Source organism: Heloderma suspectum, chromosome 5 (assembly GCF_057233095.1).
Source record: "Heloderma suspectum isolate Gila_16-S chromosome 5, 16-S_ref, whole genome shotgun sequence".
NCBI lineage: Eukaryota > Metazoa > Chordata > Lepidosauria > Squamata > Helodermatidae > Heloderma > Heloderma suspectum.
The window spans coordinates 173,952,547-173,976,975 of NC_139462.1; the positions used below are offsets into that span (position 1 = coordinate 173,952,547).

Consider the following 24,429-nt stretch of genomic DNA (forward strand, 5'->3'; position numbering starts at 1 on the left):
GCAGGCTCTCTCAGCATGGTCCCATTCACATAGTGCTTGAATCTGTGGTGTTAGATCTGAAGAGGGCTAACGTATGCCCAAAAGCTGGTGGATGTCAGCAGTCACAAGTCACAGCCATCTCAGATATCTGTGTTTGGAAACTCAACTATTTCCCCACTTTATGGGACATACATCAGTGAATGCTAACACACACATAATGTGGCTGTCAACATCACTGACATCTCTGAATTTTCAGACATTTCACAAAATTTGTCTGTGAGTTGTCTTGTCATTCATCAAATGCTGGATGTTCAGTGTTAACACATATATAGTCCTCCATGATCCTTTTAGGTTGCAAGCCCATACTCCCTTACATCTGGGAGCAAGTTCCATTAAATTCAGTGGGGGCTACTTCTGAGTAGATATGTAATGGATTGCACTACATATGTCTGTTTAATTTCTGTGCAGGGAGATAATCTCCAGATCATAAAAACTACAAAGGTGTCTGCCTGGACTGCAGAACAAAACAAAAGGAAAACAAACCTCAAGCCCCAAACTGATCCTATGAATTGGCCAAAATTCTGTTCTTTCTGATATACAATTTACTCAAGGAAAGATTAACTGTGTTTGACTCTTGTTGAACATCTTACTTGATAGACAAGAAAATGCAGAAGAGAAAGACCCATTCTTAAAGAGGAAAAGCCACTATAAGAAGATTATAAATATTACATGTATCCAGTGAAAAGTTAAGCATAGAACTGGATATTATGTGTACCCCATGAACAATTGCAAGATAATGTATTATTTTATGAGGGTTGTAAAAAAAAAATAATCCTACGCAATAAGAATAGTGATTAAATGTGATCATTAGCAAGGGTAGAAGATGTTCAAGTAATTATTAGATAATGTATTCTATGGGATTTTGCAAGTATTCTTAATTCTCTGTAGTCAGTTTTTGCATGAAACCAAAGAAAGTAACCTGCTTTTGTACTATTGATCAAGAGTTCTCAAATTTTGCTGCATTAGCTTTCCTTATGCATAAAACCAAACTAGTCAGTCATCATCACTAGTACTCATTGTTGCCCTCATGCAGGGCCAAAAAGGCCAAAAAGAATGCAAGGGAAGCATAGAGACCATGCAAGACCAGTCCATGATTCCAAGTCCAGGTCCTTGGAAGAGGAATCTAACTAAGCATAAAAGCGAAGTGGTTTTCTCATATCCCACTAATGCCTGCTAAAAATAGTGCACATGACAGGGTGAACAACCTATCCTAAGCAGGAAATAAATTTGGGTCTCTGCCTTCTGGCACAATCAAGAAACTATTTGGTTTATTATTAGGAAGAGGACCAGATTTCTCTATGCAGCTGCCCACATCTTCCCAGCAGAAGATGCCATGTATCTTCTGTATCTTACAATTGTGAGGTACATGGCACTAAAAACTTGTCACGGGGTGTTAACTTGCAGTTTAATACTCTGTACTCCATGGTATGCAATCTGCCCGGGGCTGCATCTACATGGCACCAATTGTTCCTAGCCATTTTCTTGATTACATGTGGGTCTAATTTCTTTTGGGATCACACTGAGTAAATTATATGAAAGTACAAATTTGGAGGCATAATTTTAGTGGATGCCTGAGAAGTAATATGATGAGATGGAATGTATGTTTTAAACATAAGGACTAAAATTAGTTATGGCTATCAATAGCTACTTGCCATGATGGCTATATATTGCCTCCAATATCAGAGGCAGGATGCCTCTGGATACCAGTTGCTGGGGAAGATAAACAGGAGGGTGCTGTTGCACTTATGTCCTGCTCGTGGGCTGCCCACAGGTATCTAGCTGGCCACTGTACAAACAGACTGCTGAACTAGATGGGTATTTGGTCTGATTCAACATAGCTCTTATGTTCCTACAGAGAACATTACATGTATACATATGTAATTCTAGTTACATTGGTCCATTTCCCTACCCTGAAAATTTCCCCTTTCCCTTCTGTTTCAATGAACATCATGCTAATATAACAAGAGGAGAGAAAAAAAGGGGACAAGTGCTGTAAGAATCCATATTTTTAAATATATCAGTATATCTCTACACAAAAAAGAACTGTAGAGTTTGGAAACTATATGGAAAAAGCCAGACACCTCATCAACACAAGATCTGATTTTCTTTCTTGTAACAGGAAAAGTATTACATGCAATTTAATATTCTTAAATATTGTTCTTGCAGTAATAATAATAATAATAATAATAATACATAAAGTACTAATTGTCTCTGGAATTGTGTACAGAAGTGTTCCTTTTGTATGCATATTTCCAGTGACCACAGTGCTATCAGATTTAATATATATTTAAGTGGAGAATTGCCAAGGAAGTTCAACACAGTCATATTTGACTTCAAAAAAGGAAAGTTCTCTAGAATGAGGGAACTGATAAAAGGGAGTTCAAAGTGGGGCAACAAGAAGATTAAATCCCTTCAAAATGCTTGGAGGTCACTCAAAACCACAATAATAGAAACTCAGCTAGAATGTTTACCACAGGTTAAGAAAAGTAGCATCAAGTCCAAGAGGTTGCCAGCAACTTAACAAGCAGTGTCAAGGAAGCTATTACAGAGAATAAATTCTTCTGTCAGAAAATGAAAGTCTCACCCAAATGAGAAGAACAACAGGGAGCACAAACTTGCACAAAGGCAATGCAAGCAGACAATAAGAGATGCAAAAAAAGCATTTTAAGGAGCATATCGCTAACAATATCAAGGCCAATAATAAAGAATTCTTTAAATATATCAGGAGCAGGAAACCAGCTAGGGAGACAGTTGGACCGTTGGATGAAAACTGAGTTAAAAGAGTACTAAAAGAGGATTAGGAAATTGTGGAGAAGCTGAATTAATTCTTCTTATCTGTTTTCACTGCAGAGGATGTAAAACAGATACATGAACTGATGTTTTCAGGAAGGGAGTCTGAGAGGAGCTGAAGCAAATAGTGGTCACAAAAGATGACATTCTCAACTTTATTGGCAAACTGAAAGTTCATAAATCACCAGGCCCAGATGCTATCCATTCTAGAGTTCTTAAAAAACTAAAGTGTGAAATTGCAGATCTTCCAACAACAGTATGTAACATGTCTGTAAGATCAGCCTCTGTACCAAAGGACTGGAGAATGGCCAATGTAACACCAGTTTTTAAAAAGAGATCCAGGGGGAATCTTGGAAATTAAAAGGCCAGTTAGCTGAAATCTGTTCTAGGTAAATTGGTTGAAAGTATTATAAAATTAGTAGTTATATAGAAGGACAAGCCCTGCTGAAAAAGAATCAGTATGGCTTCTGCAAAGGTAAGTGGTCTCTCACTAACCTTTTAGACTTCTTTGAAAGTGTTAATAAACATGTGGACAGGGGTGATCTGGTAGACATTGTCTGGACGTCCAAAAAACCTTTGATAAAGTCCCTCACTAAAGACTCCTGAGCAAACCTAGCAGTCATGGAATAAGAGGAGAGGTCTTCTTGTGGATTAATAACTGGTTAAAGAACAGAAAGCAGAGAGTAGTAATAAATAGTAAATTTTCTCAGTGCAGGGATATAAACAGTGGGGCCCCACAGGGATCCCTACTGGGACAAATGCTTTTCAACTTATTCATAAATGATCTGGAATTAGGAGTGAGCAGTGAGGTGTCGAGGTTTGCTGACAACACCAAATTATTTAGGGTGGTTAAAACAAAAATGGGATTGTGAAAAGCTCCAAAAGGTTCTCCAAACTAGGAGAATGGGCATCAAAATGGCAAATGCAGTTCAATACAAGCAAGTATAATGTGATGCACATTGGGACAAAAAATCCAGACTTCACATATACACCGATGGGAACTGAACTAGTGGTGACCGACCAAGAAAGGGACCTTGGGGTTGTGTTGGATAGCTCAATGAAAATGTCAAGCCAGTATATGGCTGCTGTGAAAAAAGAAAATTCCATGTTAGGTATAATTAGAAAAGGAATTGAAAATAAGACTGTCAAGATCATACTGCCCTTATACAAATATGTGGTGGAGCCACACTTAGAATACTGTGTAGTTCTGGTTACCACACCTAAAAAAGGATATTGTAGAGTTGGAGAAAGTTCAGAAAAGGGCAACTAAAATGATCGAGGGGCTGGTCCAACTCCCCTATGAGGAAAGGTTACATCTGGGACTGTTTAGCTTAGAAAAAAGGGTAAGTCGAGACGTGACAGAGGTATACAAAATTATGCATGGTGTGGAGAAAGTGGATAGGGAGACATTTTTCTCCCTCTTTCATAATACTAGATCCTGGGGTCATCATGAAGCTGATTGGTGGGAGCTTCAGGACAGATAAAAAGAAGTATGTCTTCACACAGGACATAGTTAAACTATGGAATTCACTACCACAAGATGTAGTGATGGCCACCAGTTTGGAAGGCTTTAAAAGAGGAATGGACAAATTCCTAGAGACAAAGGCTATCAATGGCTGTTAGTCCTAATAGCTATGTGCTGCCTCCAGTATCAGAGGCAGTGTGCCTATGTACACCAGTTGCTGGGGAACATGGACAGGATGGTGCTGTTGCACTCATGTCCTGCTTGTGAGTTTTCCTGCAGGCAGCTGGTTGGCCACTGTGTGAACAGAATGCTAGGCTAGATGGACCTTGATCTGATCTAGCACGGCTCTTATGTTCTTAGAGTAATAAACCAAAAGTTGGATTTCAAAGCAGACAAGACATGTAGGTACAGGACAGGTTAAAAAAATGAGCTCTTGCAGGAGAGACCAATGGTGCAGTTCTTTTTTTCTACATCAGTGTCACTATTCCTGTGGAGTTGGGATGGAGTGGATGGCACTGGAATTTGAAGAAATCATGTCATCAGCCCCTCTCACATAACCCTGCTGTTTTAAAGTTACCAGAATGGCAAGGATGGAGCCATAACCATTTTTGTGGTAATGCCAAGGCCAACCCTGAGATGCCCACAATAAGATCACATCTTATTAAGAGTTTCATCACATAGCCAAAAACTGTATGCCAGTTTTTCTCCTAAGGGTGCAGTGAGTTAACAGGATGTGTCGATAGGAGGGTCCCTCTGTCCAAAGATTCATGGCTTAAATTGACAGCTTTTAATTTATTTTTATAGAAAAAGTAGCTATATTATTCCTTGGGCCCTATGGAGAAATCCTAAGCTCATGGGAGCTCAAAGTTTGACTTATCCAAATGAAAAAGCAATTCTGGTATGAAAAAAGCTCTTGAACCTTTGAAGCATGCCTTTCAATATTTTCTGCCTTGTGAGTATTACTGCAACTAGTCCATATACCTTAGTTGTGAAAATAAGCCCTTTCTTGATCTTGAATTGAGAACTCTTAAAAGCCAACTTATCTTTTACGTTTCAAGAGTTCAGCCAATTTTAAAAGTCACCATAACTATGGGTGCAATCCATGCACAACCATGCTGGATGGAGAATTTGGGAGTGGTAGGACTTTTTTCTGTCTAGACATGCATAGGATTGCACCCTAAGTTGTGATTCTTCCATGTGTGTATAGCAATAGGCAGCATTTTGCTGTATTGCACAAACTAGTGGTGTGCCAAAAATTTCTCCCATATTGTTTCTGACAATTCTCATTCAATTTGATAGAACAGAAATTGCTTTTAAAAAGAAATCCAATGGTGAAGAAATTTTGGAGAAATTCTTAGGGGCTGGGTTTGGGTTTCTTGGGCTTACCTTACTTAGGAGGTGGCTGAGGAGTGAGCACCAGTGTGCTGTTTTTCATTGTACAATCATCTATCTGGCAGCCCCCTCAGTTTCCCACACTTCAATTAAAGCACAGTTTAAGGCACCATAAGGTAATTCCTCCCATAGCGTTTTTTCAGATCAGGATGTGGAGAGCCTGGGAGGCTGGCTGTGATTAAGTAAGCTCAAAAACACCACAAAAATAAATTACAAAACATCCTGAATGAGGCAGAACAAGGGAAGCCTCTTTTGCGGGGAGAAAAATTTCAGGAAATTGGAAGACAGATTTTGGCAGAGCACTAATTCCACCTCCTCCCTGGAGCTAGACACAACACTGCCCCCACCTGCATCATAGTGGATACAAATTGGGGGCAGGTCTGCCAAGGCGGTTGATGCTGTTGCAGTATGAAAACCCCCAAACCCCTTACTAAAAAAGAAAGAAGCTGTGCTATAAGCCCTGCCAATGGGGAGCCCTACCTGGGAGAAACTGTGGAGAATTTCTCCTCCCTGAAGAAATTCAGTGAAATTGTCTCCCAAATTTCTCAGCCCAGAAGTAAGGTGGAGAATTTCAGGAGGCCATTTGCACACAGCCCTAATTCAAACAACTCTTTGCCCAATTTTTTTTTGCTCAATGCATTTAAGTAGTGTGTAAAAAACATATCCTTTAATATTACTTTGGATTAATGTTTACTAAGGATAGTAAAATATAAGCGTGCAAGGACAACGACTGCACCAAAAGGAATTATTCATAAAGAAGCATAGGGTCATATTTGATCTATACTTTATTATCAACAATTCACTTAAGTAGCAACTGAATTATCAAGTCAAGCACAAGCTGAATTCATTCTAAAATGAAGATTATACACATATCTTTACTCTGCTATATGAAGGTTGCCAAAACTCAAGATCTATTTTTAAACCTATGTGTAACTGCAGCCGTGTTAAAGCTACTTACATCACTTTCATGGCCTTCTCGAAGATTGTATGTGAGATCATGCTGAATTTCTTCAACAAACTTGTGAGCATATTCTGGGTAAAGGTCTAACACTTCAAAGAGTCCTTTGAGAATAATACATTGGAGGTCACAGTAGGTTAGAGCTTTCACATCGGCATTTGTTTTAATCACTTGGTCCTTAATTGAGAGGTTTGCTCCAATTAAATCTCCTTTACCTAAAAGAAAATAGAAAAGAGGAGCATCGTAATTGATTAACAAAGTTTCTACTTTCTACAGAAGCAGAGAGCAGCTTAAACATGTCATGCAGAATGCACAGAAGCCAAAAGACAAAGATGCAGAACCTCGCTTTTACATACAAAGCTTCTATAAGGGCACAATCTTATGGCCACTAGACAGCGTCTAGACAGCCATAGGATTTTTCAGTTTCTGGGAACTGAGCTCAGAGCCAGCACTCCAAGCTCAGTTCCCAGAAATCCAACTCCCCTCCCTCTCCCCCTCCCCCTTGTACAAGGTGCGGTTCGTCCCCGGCTCTATGCTTGGAAGAGCAGTGCGGAGCAGCCAAAAATGGGGCATTCCTGGGAGAGGGGACAACGGAAGCGCCATTACGATGCTTCCTATGTGCCATCCAGCCTCCCCCCCGCTCTGAGGCACCTCCGTTAGACAGCTGAAATTGACTGTGTAGCCACAAATGCAGGGCGGACAGAGTGCAGAGGAGAGGACCCCCTCCACATTCTGCCCGCCCTGCATTGGATAGTTGGCCACCTCCAAGTTTGGAGGTGGCCCTACTATCTCCATAAGATTGCACCCTAAGTAACTTGAAATTAATGTTTCTGGCAAACCTGGTGAATAATACTCATATATTGGGAAGGAGCAATAAGTATGTCAGAATGAACATGAAATCAGGGCAAACGTATACATGTGGCATCTTATCCTAATTTAAGTACAGCTCTTAGCTAATCTGACAGAAGTTTCTACCCTAACGTGATTAGCATGTGTTTCACATTGTATTACTTGCATGATTTTGAGTTTCACTTCGGCCAAGGAAGACATACAGGGAAAGATCCAGTGGTGGGCCACGACGGGTGCTATTGATATTGCACTACTGGAATCCACACTCACCCAACATCAGTAGTGCTTGCTAGGGGCTTTCCAAGAACTTTGTTGCTTTTGCATGGGGCAGAAGCTAAATAGTCCTGAGTTCCACAGCCCTTAAGGACAAGTCTAAGGAATCTTCTTTCACCACAAAGGGGCCTCAGGTTGCTCATCAATGAGTGACCTGTTGATTTCCTTTCCCCCGTCCTCCAGCCATTATGACCAGCTGATTTAACAATACCAGCCATGCCAGTCTCCTGACTTCCCCATCTGGATCAGTGAGTTGGCAAAATACCCTGCATTCCAATGCCAATTAGGTTTGCAAGGGGAAAAAAATCCTAGAGTGTTCACACCTATCCTGGATGATCTTTGTACGGAAGGTGGGTGGGCAGCAAGCAGAATGGTGGTCCAGTGCTGAGCAGAGCAGGCTTTTATAGCCCTTTGCTCCATCCCCATGCTGGGCAGCATTTGGGCATTGTGTGTCTCCTCTGTCCTGGCCCCTTCCGGGGATGAGGGCGAAATCATCCTCTGGCTGATTTGTCCAAAGGGCTCAAGCTCGGGAATGCCAAACTCTTTAATTTGGGGCAATAATAAAGTACACATAACAACTTACCTAGAATTGCCAGCACCATGCTGTCTTTTAGAACTTCCATGGAACCTGAGCACACAAAATAGATAGCTTGCAAGGCATCTCCCTGCCGGAGGAGGTACTCCCCGGGAGCACAAAAGGAGGTTTTGATATGCAGAGACAGAGACCTGAGGCAACCGCGGCTGGCACACTCAAAAAGGGACAGCTGCAGAATCTCCTTGTTCAAGTGCATGGTGATGTCTGAGCGCAGCTCATCTGGAAAGTCCTTTAAAAGCTATCCAGAAAGGGAACACAAGTTTCCTGTTAAATGTCAGTGATCTGTTCTTTTGCCAAAATAATCTGAATAATTATGATTTTCATAGCATTTCTTTGTTGCACCATGTGCTCCAGAGTCAGTATCTTGTTGGGCTACGCATCTGCACCGTGAGTAGTAATTTTGTTAGAGGTGTGTGCAAACGGCCTCTTGATATTCTCCACCTTACTTGCGGGTAGGGATGTACGAAATTGGCCTTACCTGGCTCTGCCAGGTTCCGCTGGCGGGGGGGAGGCGCTCTGCGCTTCCCCCCCAGAATCCTGGCCGGCCGGCTCCACTCTGCGGGGATTCCGCAGAGCCGCCGGCCGGCTCTGCCAGCAGCTGGACATCCGGCCGCTGGTTAGCAGGGACGCAAATGGCGGCTATGGGCATTTGCATCCCTGTAGTCAGCCATGATAGGCTGCGTAAATCTTTACGTAGCCTATCACGTCTGACTTAAAAAAACCAACACCACGCGCATATGCAAATGGCGGCGGCTATGGCTGCCGCCATTTGTGTTCCTTATTTTGGCCCGTCTTAGTCTACGTAAATATTTACATAGACTAAGACGGCAAAAATAAGGGGAATGCAAATAGCGCAGCGTCCGCTACGCTATTTGCGTTAGGGATGGTGGAGAATTTCTCCACGAATCTCCGGGAGGCCGAATGCCAACGCATTCGATCCCCTGAAATTGGTGGTGAAATTCTCTGCCCCCCGCCCCCCCCGGGATGGGACTTACCTCCTTCGAATGTCCCTCTCGGCAGCGGGTCCCGGCGGCGTTTCGACGGCATTTCGGTGGGGGCGGTGGCGGTGGCTGGTCTTCCTACCGGCTGCCACCACCGCCATTACAAAGTAAAGTAAACAAAAAACAAAAAACCACGGGAAAGGCTACATAACGATTTACGTAGCCTATCATGGCTAGATTTTCAAAGTCAGCCGTGATAGGCTACGTAAGGTTTTACGTAGCCTATCATGGCTGACTTTGAAAATCTAGCCGTGATAGGCTACATAAATCGTTACGTAGCCTATCACGTGTTTTTTTTTTAAATTTACTTTTTTATTTTGCGGCCGGGGAGACGGGGCGCTCCTCCCTGGCCTGAATTTCGGCGGTGGGGGATGGGGCGCCTCCCCCCGGGCCTGAATTTTGGCCGGGAGGGGTGGGGCGCCTCCCCCCCGGCCTGAATTTCAGGGGGAGAACCGGAGCGCCTCCCCCCCACCGCGAAGCAAGCTGCGGGACCAGGTAAGGGACTTTTGTCCATCCTTAATTTGCGTTCCCCTTGTTTTCGCTGTCTTAGTCTACGTAAATCTTGACGTAGACTAAGACGGGCCAAAATAAGGAACACAAATGGCGGCGGCCATGGCCGCCGCTATTTGCATATGCGCGTTGTTGTTTTTTTTTTTAAGTCAGACGTGATAGGCTACGTAAACATTTACGCAGCCTATCACGGCTGACTGCAGGGATGCAAATGGCACCGGCTATGGCTGCCGGCATTTGCATCCCTGCTAGCCAGCGGCCGGATGTCCGGCTGCTGGCAGAGCCAGCTGGTGGCTCCGCAGAATCCCTGCGGAGCGGAGCAGGCCGGCCAGGATTCCGGGGGGAGGGACGGAACGCCTCCCCCCCACCATCAACATAATCCTCAAACAGGTAAGTGACTTTCGTACATCCCTAAACCCAACCCATGAGAATTTCTCCAAAATTTCTTCACCATTGAATTTCTTTTTGAAAGCAATGTCTCTTCTATCAAATTGAATGAGAATGGTCAAAAAAATGTGGGAGAATTTTCCAGCACAGCACTAATTTTTATTGTTCAGAAAGGGAACAAAGATTCATCACTTGAATACAGTGGCCGTAATGCTAAGCCATGGTGTGGTTTGTTGAAATCTGGCTTTTCACTGTGTCTGAACCTATTCCCACAAACAAACCATGATTTGTTAACCAGCTACAAACCACAAATAGAAGTCATGGTTTATTGCTGGCTTACAACATTTGGCTTGTTTAAATCATGGCTAGTCATGATGTCTGAACCCAGAGCCATGGTTTATCCCTGGCTTGTTTGCACTGCTGTCTGCCCCGAAAAAGAGACACCTGGCAAAAGCAGCCTGAAAACAAAACTGCTCTGAAGGCTGACAAAATGGGCAAGAGAGAGAAACAAACCAGTAAAACAATCTGTAATTTGTTAGCTCATCTGCAAGACAATTCATGGCTAAGGCAACAAACCATAGTTAGCATGAACTATGGCTTAGTGCGATGTGCAAATGCAGCAGTCTTGAACCTTCATCTTGATCAAAACATGGTTGACAGAATTTTGACTGCAGCTAGTAGATCAGATCATATAGCAAGTGTCATGGTGAACCTTTTCAGCTGTGGTGCCAAAGATCTGGAATAACCTTTTAACAAAGGTATGCCTGGCCCCATCACTGCTTGTTTAAAGATGGGTGGTAAAGAGAGTTTTCTTTCAGTGAGCTTTTGGAGGTTACCATCCTTAGGTTGTAGCAAGCTCGCCCTTGCTTTTTATTGATTGATTTAATTTATACCCCACCTTTCCACCAAAAAAATGGCACAAGGTGGCTTACAATCCTAGGAACAAAACATTTTTTAAATAAAACCTTTTAGTCTTTTTTAAAATTCTAGTTTTAATTGTAATTTTGTACTGTAAATAATCTTAAATATTCCATAGAAAGGCAGGATATAGGTTTTAAAAATAAATAAATAAATGTATGTTTGAATAGGCTTCCAGATCAAAGTCCAGTGATCTGTCTGCTGAGCCATGTCCCCTTCTAGTTTTTGGAAAGGCTCTACTTTACAAGATCTAATTCAAAATATTTTATATTTTCTCTTCCTCAGGACACAGTTACGTATACCAGAGGGTACATTCATAGGAAATATTCACCATTAGAGATTAGCAGAGAGGAGTCACCACATAGTAACTTTTCCCTGTGATAAATCATTATATAAATGCCTTTATTGGTATCTTCTCTGGGGAAAAAGGTAATTATGATCCACTTAGTCATATCATAAAATAGACACATTGGGAATTAATTTGGTCATGACCTACTTGTCACATTGATTTCAATGGGACCACTCTAAGCATGACTAAGTCTGGATCCAACCTTATACCTTTATTATATATAAAAATAAAATTATTCCAGAAATACAAATCCACCAAAATGAATAAATAAAACATCAGAAAAAATTAGATTAAGAAAACAAAGACAAAAGTTTCTGATTACCTCATTGGAATCTATTCCATTATTGACAGACCAGGTAGTTTGGAAATATTCAAGCATTCTTTGTTTTAACTGCTGTGGTAGGTGATGGACCCTTATAAAATCCTTCAGATCCTTTGTTCTTGTGTGATAAAGGGACCATCTGGAGTACATCCGCTGAATAATAGCAGTCACATTACCAAACACCAAGGCATGCATCAAAGCTGTAAAACATAGATAGTTTGCTGATGCAGGAAAAAGTACTACTATCACCAAAAGTGATGCTGGAGATTCAGTAAAGAAACAAAGAGGTGTGTGTGTGTGTGTGTGTGTGTGTGTGTGTGTGTGTATGCATAGGATTGCAGCCCAAGGCTCATTCAGTAGCAACATCTGATTAAAACCTGACTTCCTAAAAGATCCTTACCCAACCTTGAGCCCTACAGATATTTTGGACCACAGCTCTCAGCATTCCTGACCATGTTGTCTGGGGCTGAAATCCAAAACATCTGGCGAGTACCAGGTTGGGGAAGACTGTCCTAAAAGGAGACAACTTAAAAAATACTTTTCTTCTCAGTTCCCTGGAATATCTCTCTCTATATCTCTATAGTTTCACATGTCCTGTAACTCCAGTTGCACCATTTTCTTCACCAATACTCTCACAAGTGCTAATATTTCTACAAACCTCCAACAGAAAGTTTTTCCAAGCCATCTTTCTCTTATCTCTTTTTTGACACATACTGCCACTCTTTTTTTTTTCAATTGCTGGTTGTCTCCTGCTTCTACATTATATTCCTGACCCAGAAAGTCTTGATAACTGTAGCCTGCAGAAGCAACTAATACTGAAAGAATAGCATCTATTTTATATTTCCAGGATATTGGCTAGTTGGGGGGAAAGAAACCTTAATATTTTAAATATCATAATAGATATTCCTTTTCTATACATAAATGAATTAGGGTTATTTATATAGTAAGCTAAATTCTGGGATGTTCTGCTGTTTTTATACATAGCCCTGTCAATCCATTAAAATGTATGTGATTTTGCCAATGATATTCAGTGGGAGGGCTGGATAGAATAACTTGGGCTTTTTCTTGAATATTTCCAAACTATCTCCCCGGTGCTCAATGCCATCCTGCTCACTATCTTTACATTAATATTATCACAGGTTTTGCTTAGCTAACTATACTGAATGTGTGCTTTACATGTACTCATCTAATTAATACAACTCTACTCCTCTTACAGCTCATTAGGATTATAGCTATTTGTTTTTAAAACCAAACAAGGCTATTGATTCAGCTTGAAGTAAGATTTTGTTTTTCATTTTTGATTATTTTCCTCAATATTGAGCATATTGACCAGTGTCAAGTTTTCAATTTCTTCTTAATGGTGAAATTATAACTGAGAACAGCCATGGAGCAAACATAGGTACTGATAAACATTCCACACTTCATCTAGCACATTTAGCTGAGTTTCACAACCAGCCTTAATCAGCAGGTAACTAGTTACAATGATATGATCATGCTTGCTGCATTGGTTTCTGAGGGCTTTGTGGTCCAGCCTATCCATCCTTTCACAACCCATGGTCTCAGAATAATAAACAAGATTTCTTTCCACATATTCATTGCTTGGCAGTGAGAGTCTGGCATAGGGTGGCCATGTGTCCTCTTTTACAGAGGAGAGTCCTCTATGTGAAGGGTTGCCAGAAGACTGACAGAGGTTTAAAGATAAAGAACCATAAGAAGGGAGAGCCCAGAGGCCTTGAAAGTTGCCCAATAGCTGCACCTGGACAGCCAAGTTAGCAAGAAATACAGGTCACCTGGTCCCAATCTTCTACACTATGGATTGTATCCAATGCTAGTCCATTGCAATGAATGGGAGTTAAGTTACTCATGATGAGCTTAAGTCACATTCATTGCAATAGATCTACTCTAAGTAGGATTAACATTGGATACAGCCATACAGTGAGCTGTACTGTATTTCTATTTAAATTATAGTAATAGAGAGCCAGTGTGGTGCAATGGTTTGAGTGTTGGACTGGGACTGAGAAGACGTGTGTTCTAGTCCCTACTTGGTCATGAAGCTCACTGGGTGACTTTGGGCCAGTCATGGAATCTCAGCCTAATCTACCTCACATGGTTGTTGTGAGGATAAAATGGGGAGGAGGAGGATGATAATATATGCAACCTTGGGCTCCTTGGAAGGATATAATATAACAAATAAATACATTTTCATATATATCAGCATATGCAAATTTTATGCAAATAGATGTTCTCTTTTGTCATCTCTTTTTGGTGATGCATTTCCTATTTTTGGGGTCATTCATAAGTGGCCACCCTAGTCTGGCAGTACCCCCCCCCCCTCCCTGGCCCATATGGATCATAGCCTGTCTAATATTCATACTGTGGTACTTCATATGAAACAAAGTGCATTTGAAGCAGCATAAGATCTTATTCCTTTTGACTGACTTACTATAAAAATTGAAAATAATTTGGGATTTGTCTAAACAGCAACGTTTCTTGATCCGTTTGTATATTCTTGATGAATATCAGCCTGATAACTCTGGCATGAAATCACAGCTAAGATTAATTAGGGAAATTTCTACTCTGTCATTGTCTTCCTGTGCAACCAGCTAATGAATGGGGGTGGGGTGGCAGAGACTGTGTTAAGATGAGCTGTAATGATGTAGAGATAATTAGGATGAGTCAGCAGAGGCTGAATCTTCCCTACATGTTTTATGTAGGCACTATGATGTGAAAGGAATCCTATGACACTCCTCCCAGATACAGAAATTTGGTATTTCAGTAAACAGCATGCCTTTGAGTCTTCATAACGTTGTCAATCTATCAAAGAATGACCAGGCTGTATCTGAGCTGCCCAGCAGGTAGTTATTAAAGGAGCAATCCTATCGAGATAGGCAGCTACCTCCAAACTCAGAGGCAACTGCCTATCCAAAGCAGGGCAGGAAAAATAGGGAGGGGATCATTCCCTCTGTGCTCCTCCTGCCTTGCTTCCTTGGCTAGACAGCCGATTGCGGCTGTCTAGCTGTGGGATGATGGAGTGGGGAAGGAGGCTGCATAGGATGTGTTGTATGGGCAGTTCCGCCCTCCCCATCCCGGAATGCCCCCAGCCACGCCCCTTTCTGGCTGCCCCATGCTCTTCCTGTGAGCTTGGAGGATGGGGGTTCTGCACTGCCTCCAAGGCAGTGCAGAAGCGGGGGGAGGTCAGTTCTCTGGGAACTTGCTCCGAGGTCGGTTCCCAGAAAACACCATAACCTATGGCTGTCTAGCTGCTGTCTAGCGGCCATAGGATTGCTCCCTCTGTTCTAGCCCTAAGGTAAAATCAACTGGATAGGTGGAGTTGGTCTAAGAGGGAAGAGTTGAGAGTTACTCCTTTTCATTCAAAAACAGAATGGTGAAAGATTAAAAACAAACCCTTATTCATGTTAGTGAAAGACAAAGAGTAAGAACTGCTTTTTATTTTTTTAAGGAAGTCAAAAATTATCTGCCGCAAAACCAGCATTCATGCTACATTCAACAATAACAACAATCACAGCTGTGTGGAAAAGGGTGTGAAATTTGCATGGGAATAAATTTTGCAGGCATAATTAGTTGAGCTGTACTGCGTTTCTACTCTTACAGCCTAATAAACAATAAGATGTCCTTTTGATTGTGGTTTCCAGCAGACTTCAGCTTTGCTTTAAAAATAACTTGTTGATTAGTTTACTATTTAGATGTTGTTTTGATTTGTTTTGAAGTCAGAATTCAAAAGGGCTTTCGCCCTAATTTCTCCCCAGTAGAGAAACTTGGACCAACGTTCTGAAACATTTTTTCAAATTCTGCTTGCTGCACAATGTGTTTACTTACCCCCAATCAGCATTGTGCAAATGGAGAAAATCTTTTCAGCATCAGTATTGGCTGAAACATTGCCAAAGCCAACACTGGTGAGACTGCTGAGCGTGAAGTACAGGGCAGCAATATAGGCACTTCTGAGTGATGGGCCTCCTGATGTGTTATTGCCATTGTATGGAGACTCCAGACGTTTTCCCAGTTCATGAAGCCAACCTGGAAACAAAGAAGCAGGGGTCCATGCAACCACAGCACAACTTCAAAAATACTTTAAATCCAGAAGACAGGTTTTTTGCTTTTTGATTCTGAACAAGCTTACATAATTCCACTTAAAATGACCTTGCCAGCCAACTGCAATATGACCTAATTACTGAGGGGAACACAGATGAATTATGTCCACCTGCAGGATGCCAGAGCGTTAAAGAAATATCCACTGTCTTGGCTCAGCATCTAAGGTCCTCCCCCAGGCACCACCTCTGAGGGAAGCTCAGAAGGTGGCAATGAGGGAGAGGGCCTTCTCAGTAGTGGCCCTGCATCTGTGGAATGAGCTCCCCGAAGAGGTCCACTTGGTGCCAACATAGTTATCTTTTCAGTGCCAGGTTAAGGTTTAGATATTTTATACCATCTTATTGAAGATTTAATTATATTTTAAACTTTTGTATACTTCTATTTATACTTCTATTTACAGGTTTTAATTGTACGAGTTTTAATGTTCTAAAGCCGCCTTGTGTCCCAGTATTGGGAAAAGGTGGGATATATGTCAGGAGCGCCCTTGTTGCCTTCTGAAATCCTCAAGTAGCCAGAATCAACATGCAGATGACAGGGCTCTTTTCCAAGGCTTTATTTCCATTCAACTTAATGATGCTTACAGATGCTAACTAGGGATGTCAGAGAATTTCGCCATGAATCTCGGGGAGACCGAATGCCAGCACATTTGGCCCCCTGAAATTGGTGGCGAAACAGTCTGCCCCCCCCCCCCGGGACGGGATTTACCTTGGGCGAGTCCTCCTGGTGGCGACGGCTCCGGTAGTGGTTCGGTGGCGGCGGCTGCGGCAGCCAGCCATTTCCAATAATAAAAAAAAAGTGATAGGCTACGTAAAGATTTACGTAGCCTATCACGGCTAGATTTTAAAAAAATACCGTGATAGGCTACGTAAATGTTTACGTAGCCTATCACGGCTGAGTAAAAAAAACCAAAAAAACACCGCGCGTATGCAAATGGCGGCGCCCATGGGCGCCGCCATTTGCATTCCTTATTTTGGCACGTCTAGTCTACATAAACATTTATGTAGACTACGGCGAAAATAAGGGGAACGCAAATAGCGTAGCGTCTACGCTATTTGCGTTCCCCTTATTTTCGCTATAGTCTACGTAAATGTTTACATAGACAAGACGCTGCCATTTGCGTACGCGCAGGTTTTTTTTTTTTTTTTACTCAGCCGTGATAGGCTATGTGAACATTTACGTAGCCTATCACGGCTGACTGCAGGGACGCAAACGGCGGCGGCTACAGCCGCCGCCATTTGCGGCCCGGCCGGCCAGGATTCGGGGGTGGAGGGACGGAGCACCTCCCCCCCGCCAGAATTTCGGGGGGAGGGATGGAGTGCCTCCCCCCCACCACGAATCAAATTTCGTTCAAGGTAAGTGACTTTCGTACATCCCTAATATTGCTAACTGCCTGAGCCTAATGAGGAAAACTTAAGAGAGCTGTCTACCAGGGGTTTCTAGCCTTAGTGAATCAGTTGGTCTCCATTTGGAGGGAAAAGGCAGGAAGCCTCTGAACTTAAGGGCTAGGAGGACAGAGTCTACCCCTTTCCCATGGGGCATCGGGGCGCAGCTGTTGACGTTGCGCCAAGCGGGCTGAGCACCTCCTCTCAGTGCCCACCATCTCCCACTTGTCCCTGCACTGGCGTCTAGCCTCCTGAAGCTCCAGTTGTCCTTCCCCCTGCCTGCCAGGGTCACTGTCACTCTCAGGAATGTGAGCAGGGAGGGGCTCTCCCTCCGGCACCTCCTCTGAACAGCACACGGGTTCCTCTCCCACGGTTTCTACCTCTTCCTCAGAATCTTTGGGGCTCTATGGGCTCCAATTCAACCCTGACAATATAAATATAATAATAATAATAATAATAATAATAATGAACAACAACAACAACAACAAATCTCTTTTCCCAGGCATTTGGCAGCACATGATGAGTTTTAATTGGTCCTAGATGTGTCTTTAGTTATGACTGACTGTTCAAAGTTGTTTTTAGTTATATGTTGTTTGTGTACAGTGTCTGTGTGCTTTTATGTAAATGGCTTTTAAACTTTGTATATTGTAGTTTAATCTTTTAACTTTGGGAAACCTCCCAGAGAGCTTCAGCTATGGGGAAGTATAGAAAAGTTAATAATAATAATAATAATAATAATAATAATAATAATAATAATGTGGCAAGCCTTTGTATTGATGCAGATGAGCCATTTGGAACTGCCAATGTTGTAAACACCTATGTACTTCTCAGTCTTTCTCCAAACCGCAGCTCAAAATCCACCTTTTCAGTGAAGCCTTTGTCTTATTAGGCCTGGCCCTCACATGCATGGGGTGGCAGAGTGGCAAGGTGATAGAATGAACTGTATCACTTCAGACTGCAGGTGGATGGTTGCATTCCTGAATGTTTTCCTACGTCAAAAACAGAAAACAACCACAGGCAAAGAGCCAGCATAGAACTTTTCTCCCTGCTGTGAGATGGGAGACCCATTCCCACTCCATCTGACTAGCTTGTTTCTCTCCTCTGAACAGGTGTGTCTGTGACTCACCTGACCAAGAGAGAAAGCAGCAGCTATATTGAGAGACCCCACTCAGCAACAGATGTATGAATCCCAGCTGAGTGTTCTGGGCTTCAAGAATTAATTTATATGGGTTGCAATTCCTGAAACAAGCCAAGTAACACAAAGTGGTACCACAAAATGTACATTTATTGCTCAAACATTATTAGAGAATAACCAATCTTTGAAATTATAAACAAGCAAAACACATTACTACATACAACACAATTAGGATGATTAGAAGCATAACAGAAATTGTGGCTAGCATACTTCTTAGTAAAATTAAAGTTCTATTCCTCTCAACCAACACAACAGTCATTATTAAAAGTTTAAAGTTATCTATCTGGCAAGCATGGGTTGCAGAGTTTAGGTAATCCTGTTTGACAGGCTTCTCGTTCTCCCAGGATATCTCTGGGCAACCAAAGCAAACCGTTGCTTTTCATGTTGATGACCTCACCCTAAATTTCAGACCTGGACATACTACTGCTCCTATTTCTAACCCTAGTAGGGCTGTCTCCCAATGTAGCCAAGTTTACCATTGACACAGTAACACCGTAATTAAGGTATCTCCCAAGCTAAGCAGCTTCCAGCTTCCAGTATTTAACCATTGTGGCAATCTTCCCACTTGTGGCAATCTTCCTTCCCCCTTTTCCAAGAACACATCCAGTACTCACCCTTAACTCACAACACACACAGAACTAATCACATCTATTACTGATTGTGTAGTTATCATACTTAAATGAACAATGCAATTCTTAAATGAACAATGCAAGGAAATGGAGGAAAACAACAGAATGGGAAAGACTAGAGATCTCTTCAAGAAAATTGGAGATCTCAAGGGAACGTTTTGTGCAAAGACGGGCATGGTAAAGGACAAAGAAGGCAGGGACCTCACAGAAGCAGATGAGATTAAGAAGAGGTGGAAAGAATACACAGAAGAACTATACAGGAAAGATCTTAATGTCCTTGATAGCCATGATAGTGTGGTCACTGAACTTGAGCCGGACATCCTCGAGAGTGAACTCAAGTGGGCCTTAGGAAGCATTAGTAACAACAAAGCTAGCGGAGATGACAGTATTCCAGCTGAGCTATTTAAAATCCTAAAAGATGATTCTGTTAAAGTGCTGCATTCAATATGCCAACAAATTTGGAACACTCAGCAATGGCCGCAAGACTGGAAAAGGTCAGTTTACATTCCAATTCCAAAGAAGGGCAATGCCAAAGAGTGTTCAAACTACCGCACAATTGCGCTCATTTCACATGCCAGCAAGGTGATGCTCAAAATCCTACAAGCTAGGCTTCAGCAGTATGCGGACCGAGAACTACCGGAAGTACAAGCTGGGTTTCGAAGAGGCAGAGGAACTAGAGATCAAATCGCCAACATTCGCTGGATCATGGAGAAAGAAAGAGAATTCCAGAAAAACGTCTATTTCTGCTTCATTGACTACGCTAAAGCCTTTGATTGTGTGGATCGCAACAAACTGTGGCAAATTCTGAAAGAGATGGGAGTACCAGACCACCTTTCCTGTCTCCTGAGAAACCTGTACGAGGGTCAAGAAGCAACAGTAAGAACCAGACATGGAACAACCGAGTGGTTCCAAATTGGGAAAGGAGTACGACAAGGCTGCATATTGTCGCCCTGCTTATTTAACTTATATGCAGAGTACATCATGAGAAATGCCGGGTTGGATGAATCAGAGGTCGGAATTAAGATTGCTGGGAGAATTATCAACAACCTCCGATATGCAGATGATACCACCCTAATGGCAGAAAGCGAAGAGGATCTAAAGAGCCTCTTGTTGAGGGTGAAAGAGGAGAGTGCAAAAGCTGGTTTGAAACTCAACATTAAAAAAACTAAGGTCATGGCATCTGGCCCTATCACTTCCTGGCATATAGAAGGGGAAGAAATGGAAGCAGTGACAAATTTTACTTTCTTGGGCTCCAAGATCACCGCAGACGGTGACTGTAGCCATGAAATTAAAAGACGCTTGCTTCTTGGGAGGAAAGCTATGGCAAACCTAGACAGCATAGTAAGAAGCAGAGACATCACCTTGCCAACAAAGGTCCGTCTAATCAAAGCTATGGTTTTCCCAGTAGTAATGTATGGCTGTGAGAGCTGGACTATAAGGAAGGCTGAGCGCCGAAGAATTGATGCTTTCGAACTGTGGTGCTGGAGAAGACTCTTACGAGTCCCCTGGACTGCAAGGAGGTCAAATCAGTCCATCCTAAAGGAAATCAACCCTGAGTGCTCATTGGAAGGACAGACACTGAAGCTCCAATATTTTGGCCACCTAATGCGAAGAGAAAACTCTCTGGAAAAGACCCTGATGCTGGGAAAGACTGAAGGCAAAAGGAGAAGGGGACGGCAGAGGATGAGATGGCTAGATAGCATCACCGATGCAATGAATATGAACTTGAGCACGCTCCGGGAGAGTGCGCAGGACAGGAAGGCCTGGCGTGCTATGGTCCATGGGGTCACGAAGAGTCGGACACGACTGAATGACTGAACAACAACAAAGTTATCATACACAGATTATTATGAATAGCACTCCTATGAAATACAATGAATTGTTATCAACAATACATATTACATTTATACTCTGTGACAGCGGTGATTGCTATTTGCACGGAGTTTGTTTACATCCAAGATGGGGAATGTGTGCCCTTCCAGATGTTGCTGCACTGTAACTCCCATTGGCCCTAAGTCACCATAGCCAATATTGAGGGATGATGGGAGTTTCAATCCAACATCTGGAGGGCCATATATTTTCCTTCCCTGGTTCCATGGAGAACCATTCAAAACTGGAATACACCACTTGCAGTCTGCATCCTATTACATTGTTCCACCATGCTGTGGTGCATGTGTAGACTAGGCTTTAACCACCTAGGCCTTATCCCCAAGCAGAATGTACACTGATGGTACAAAATAAATTAAGACATATACTGTGGCTATCCCAGGATATTTTGTCATTCAGACCAATCTACAACTCCTACTTGCTTGGGATTTCAATATAAAAGAAAGGCACTACACACCTACACACACACACTCACACTCACACTGGGTTGGGGGGGGTGTATTTCAAGACCAAACCCTTGGAAATAGGAGTCTCTTCACACTTTAGGTGGCAATCATATTCTTTGCAGTGCCAATTTTGGCACTATATAATACTAATAAGTGGTCATTTTTTGCTATGCAAACAGATGGGAGACAGATGCAAGTTCAGCTCAGGGCATGTGGCTTACAGGGACTGGATGCATGGATGCATGGTTCAGATGCATGGCTGATTGCATCTGAACAGTGACCAGGCCCATGTGCATTTGCTCAAAGGGTCTGACGGGCAATTAGCTCTTATATATAGGGAGCATATGTTGAAAAAGTATTGCAGTGACAGCAATCACAATTAGTCAGACAGCTCTTGTGGTCACATCAAGGAATCCGTTTTTAATCAAAAGGGTACAAATTCAGCAACAATGGACAAACTGGGTGTGGGTTCAGTCCCACCATGGCAAAACTAAAGTTATTCTGCAGACCAATCCTAAAAGGGGCTGAGTCAGCCAAATAAGGATGGAGGATGCTGATTGCCTTCAAGCAGTGTTTTAAATGATAATATCACACATGATGCAAACAGATATGTCAGCATAATCGTTTAGCATTTGGATCTAAATGTAGCTAGTTATTTGTATTAATTTTTCTGAAATAATGAGTTTAAAATAAAGTAATACATACATAAATAAATAAATAAAAGCGAAGGATGCTGCTTTGGAAAAGGAAAGCAAACACCTGAAAAACATTGCCATAAAAATAAGGGAGGTTGTGGGTTTGTTTGTTTTAACAGCTGGAGATAAAAGTCATTGTTAGAGAACAATTTGATTCCTTTCAGTAGATCCTTTTGTATTTCGAAGTGTTAGATTCTGAATACCACTTTGGAGCATAATTTGGTGTTCTGACCTATTTTGAACAAATCTTTGTGGGATTTTCTGTCTGGGCTCTCTGTTTTTAATCTGGTACAAAGTCTGAATATGATAATTTATGCAGAGAATGTCAGATAGAAAGATAGAAACCTTTAGAATTCAGAAACATGCTCATTTACAATTACTTTACACTTTTCAGCAAAACTAACAAGCTCATCACAATCTTTCTTTTTCGAAGTGAAGGACGTTCATCTATTTGAAACCTCAGACCACATATCTGTGTGATCAACTGCTTTGTGCGGAATCTTAATTGGCTAGAAGCGTTTATGTTATCATGGTAGAGAACCAGTATACACACAGTTGTGTGGTCTTGAGTACTTATTACCTAACAAAATATGGGTATTTTACTATTAGGCTGAGCCACATGATGGCTACAGAAGTAAAGTTTGTAGAGTCAGCATTCATATCTCCTTAGAATAGCTTTGCCTTGATTCCTCTCTACAGCTCATGCTTTTTGAAAGCTCATAACTAACTACATTTGATAGTTTGATCAAGTGTGAAATACATTAAGTACTGAGAAAGTGCACACAAAATCAGAGGATGCTAAATTTTGGCCTTGAGGTAAACATCTGTAGGAACAAGACAGGGCACATAACCCTCCATCAAGGACAACTGAAAGCACTGATGCACCCAGGAGAGCTAAGTACAGTCTCATAAAACCACAGAGGACAAAAGCAACAACTAAACAGGAAATAAATGCTGTCATTTGTGTAGCAAAGGACTACCAGATTCTTGAGACCATGCAACAGAACAGGCTGTTTATATTCTCCTGCACTCCTTGATCTTTATTGCCTTGTACTGACACCATTTCACTAAAACAGGCCTTAAATAAGATAATAGTTATATAGTTGTCTTTGTTGCACATTTCCCCTGATGTGCAGGGAAGGTACTGGAGTTGAAGGAAACCAACTGTTTGTTGAAAACCTTTCTAATGGCAGCTTGAATAAATGAGAGACCGTGCACTTCATTTACATGTGCTGCATTCGAGTGACTTAGAAGCCTCTTTCACATATATGAGTATGTGTGGAGGGCACACAATTAAAGGGGTAGATGGCTGAACCCCCAACGAAGCGTGGCTTACCCTAAGATCAATGGACTAGGAGTGAATATATGCCTGGGGAGGGGGGAGGCGTTCGTAGATCTCTATGCACATAGGTTCGCCTGACTTTCCCTAGCTCTACAGTATCCTTTTTGAGTTGTGGTGGCTGGAACTATACACAGTATAATGGCAGGAGTTTTATTTTTTATTCTTTTCTCAAAGATTCTCACCGTGGAATTCACCTCTCAATAGTTGAGCACTGGGTTGACTATATGCATGCATGATACATGTAAACTTCCCCCCCGCATATGTTCACACCTAATGTGTCGACATGAGGAGCAGGACCAGGAGAAGCAATCTGTCGTTGGGGATGGGGCCAGTAGAGTGGCTTGCTGCTTTTTAATTGCATGGACCCTCTTCATTCATATAACATGTGAAAGGGGTTAGAGTGAAGTTAGACAGGCATTCTAAGTGTGGCGGAAATGGTTTGGACATACATTCACTGCATTCTGAGGTATTTGTTGTCAGGGCAGAGAATAGTCCTATTCAGGCGTTCCTGTAATATATTGCTTCACCATGTGAGAAGACAGTGTGCATTCTACATGCGGACGGTGACTTTATGAAGAGGAGAGTCACCTCCATCTGTTGGGGCTCTCCATGCGATCTGGAATGTTCAATAATCAACATTCAGGATCAAGTGGGAGCTCCCACAGATAGAGGAAGCTCTCCTCTTCATAAAGTTGCCACCCACATGTAGAGGGTAATAATGAGAGTGACAAGGGAGGGTGGCAAAGCTAGTGTGCTCCCCCTCCTCACAGGTTGAACCAACACACTTTGGGAATGCCTGAATAGAGCGAATGTGTTAACCACTTCTTCCACAATTTGGAATGTCCATCTCTCTTTGCCTTCTCTATTCGCTTTTCAGAAGCACAGCTAGAAAATCTGA

At 42.2% G+C, this 24,429-nt stretch overlaps 1 protein-coding gene across 2 annotated transcripts in view; it reads right to left on the reverse strand.

The window, feature by feature from the left end:
- Positions 1–24,429, reverse strand: part of KCNH8 (potassium voltage-gated channel subfamily H member 8) — a 297,245-nt gene that overhangs the window by 43,619 nt on the left and 229,197 nt on the right. The window contains exons 8-11 of one of the 2 annotated variants that reach the window (XM_084860434.1): positions 15,686–15,883; positions 11,849–12,048; positions 8,350–8,599; positions 6,645–6,859 (exon numbers count right to left, since the gene is read on the reverse strand). In XM_084860434.1, the coding sequence (XP_084716560.1) occupies positions 6,645–6,859; positions 8,350–8,599; positions 11,849–12,048; positions 15,686–15,883 (863 nt within the window). Of the gene's footprint in view, positions 1–6,644; positions 6,911–8,349; positions 8,600–11,848; positions 12,049–15,685; positions 15,884–24,429 lie in introns of both variants that reach the window. The other variant, XM_084860433.1, reaches the window with a different exon arrangement.